Source organism: Suricata suricatta, chromosome 8, assembly GCF_006229205.1.
Source record: "Suricata suricatta isolate VVHF042 chromosome 8, meerkat_22Aug2017_6uvM2_HiC, whole genome shotgun sequence".
Lineage (NCBI taxonomy): Eukaryota > Metazoa > Chordata > Mammalia > Carnivora > Herpestidae > Suricata > Suricata suricatta.
The window spans coordinates 21378044-21380247 of record NC_043707.1 but is presented as its reverse complement, the minus strand read 5'-3'; the positions used below and the strand labels follow the sequence as shown (position 1 = coordinate 21380247).

At 51.4% G+C, this 2204-nt stretch overlaps 1 protein-coding gene across 1 annotated transcript in view; it reads left to right on the top strand.

The window, feature by feature from the left end:
• The first annotated feature begins 493 nt into the window (after positions 1–493).
• Positions 494–2204, top strand: part of ZG16 (zymogen granule protein 16) — a 3203-nt gene continuing 1492 nt past the window's right edge. The window contains exon 1 of the mRNA XM_029945708.1: positions 494–499. Coding sequence (XP_029801568.1) covers positions 494–499 — 6 coding nt within the window. The remainder of the gene's footprint in view (positions 500–2204) is intronic.

The window sequence follows — 2204 nt, the reverse complement described above, 5'->3', positions numbered from 1 at the left end:
CACAGGGAAGACTTGGTGAAGGAAGGTGTGTGTGAGTGTGTGTGCGTCAGTCTGTGCGAGTGTGTGTGTGTGTGTGTATGTGTACACATGCATGTGTGTGATACGGGCACAGTACTGGGCTCAGGCCTCAGCTTCTGCAGAAATATGAACAAATAAAAATGACAATTGCACAATTAAATGCAAAGTTCAGCTGGGGAAAGATGAAGCCTCATGAAATGCCAGGGACCATGAATGTCATGATGAACCATTGAAAGGTTATTTTATGGGCTACAGGAAGCCACTGAACCAAACTTTTGCCCAGGGGATTGATAGGATTTATAAGAAAATCACTTTTTCTAGTATAAGTTGGGAAAATGGATTGAAGGTGACGCAGGATGAGATAATAGTTCAGAGATTAGGTCTGGATCAGAAATGATGGATGTCTGAACAAAGACAGTAATGTGAGGACAAAAGAGAGGGAGGGGAGACTCAGAAGAGCTTAATGAATGAGCGCATGAAGGTGAGTGAAAGAGGAGAGTGGAGAAGAACTACCCCATCTGGTATGGGCCACTGGGAAGAGAGAGATCCTCTCTAAGGTGAGGACTACAGAAGCAGAAATTAGCTTGTGGACCTGGTGCATTTTTTGGAAATGCTTATTTATTTTGAGAGGAAGAGAGAGAAAGAGAGTGTACTAGCGGGGAAGAGGCAGAGACAGAATCCTAAGCAGCCTCCATGCCACCAGTGCAGAGCCCAATGCAAGGCTCCATCTCACAAACCAAATCGAAATCAAGCGTCGTACGCTTAACTGACTGAGCCACCGGGCTGCATTTTGATGTCTCTGTGACACATCCTGACACAGACCCAACATTAAACAGAGGGGTATTTAGCAATAAAGATTTTGATCCAGGTTTCAGGTATAGCCTAGATTCATGAGACATAAGCACAGAGACAGTGGAGTTGTGGATGTGGATGAAGCCACCTGGAAGAACTCTGGGGATATAAAATGAGAAGAAGGCTGGAGTCAGAGGACTGGAGGACACCAAAGGGAAACTGGTTAGTGAGAAAGAGACCGGAGGGGCCGGGAGCAAAGGAGACATGGAGTGATGCACTGAGAGGCAAGAGAGAAATTTCATGGAACGGTTACTGCCACTTAATCAAGAAAAAGACAGACCTCAGTTTCTTTGGCTTTGGCAATCACAAGGTCTGCATAATCCTCCCCAAAGCTCCAGTGGATCGGGGGAGGCTGGAATCAGAGAGTGCAGCAGACTGGGGCCTTGGTTGGGGTTTAAAGGACCAAAGAGCAGAAATGAGAACGTCCCCTCCCAAATCCCACCCTGCACGTGTGTCCCCTCCCACCAATGGATGGCACCTGGGTGATCATGTGCCCTCACGACTCTCCTTGGAGTTGGCCTTGCTCTTGGCAGGTTCCACTGAGCTTGCTGTCCTGCTAGGTCCCAGGCATCGCCTCTGCCCTGGCCCTGGCCAACTGTGCCTCCCTTGTTTGTCTCTGCCGGCACTCTCTGCCCTTCAGGTCCCCCACCTGTGGGGCCTCTTGCCAACCTCACCTTATGTCAGGGCAGCCCCAGGGCTCCTGCCTTTCCCTTCAGAGCACCCTTCCCTGTGCAGAGTGCCAGGCAGTTGCCTCAGATGGGGCTGGAATGGAAGCCCCACCTGTTTCTGGGCAACGGTGCCCCAACTCCTCTTGACCTTGATAAGTGGTTCCAAGGCAACCTGGGGAGTTGTGGTCACTGTGGTGGGCAGGTGTTTTTGGAGAAAGGTGGGGCCAGAATGGGCACTAGTTGTGTTGAACTCAGTCTCACCCCACAGCCAGCCCCAGGCCCCTCTCTCTGCCTGCTCTCCAGTGGTTGCCCTGCCCCTGGCTCAGCCACTGTACCCCAGCACACCTGCCCCTGCCATGCAGCAACAACCCCTCCTGCTTGACCAATCTTCCCCATACTTTTCACAACATGCGTCTGTTTGTCTTCAGACCATTTAGCCTCAGTGTTGGTTGGAAGCCATCTGTGAGGTGAGGCTTGGGCAGCAACGGAGCAGGCCTCTTGGGAGAATCTGAGTACAAATTCAGGCTCAGGCCTGTCTCCAAGACCCTGAACGTTTGCCATCCTGGCTACTTTCCCCTGGGGTGAGGCTCGGAGGAACCTGGGAGCACAGAGTGAGGAGGGAGTGTTGTTCAGACACTTGGGGCCTTCCAAGATTGTCTAGTTCCA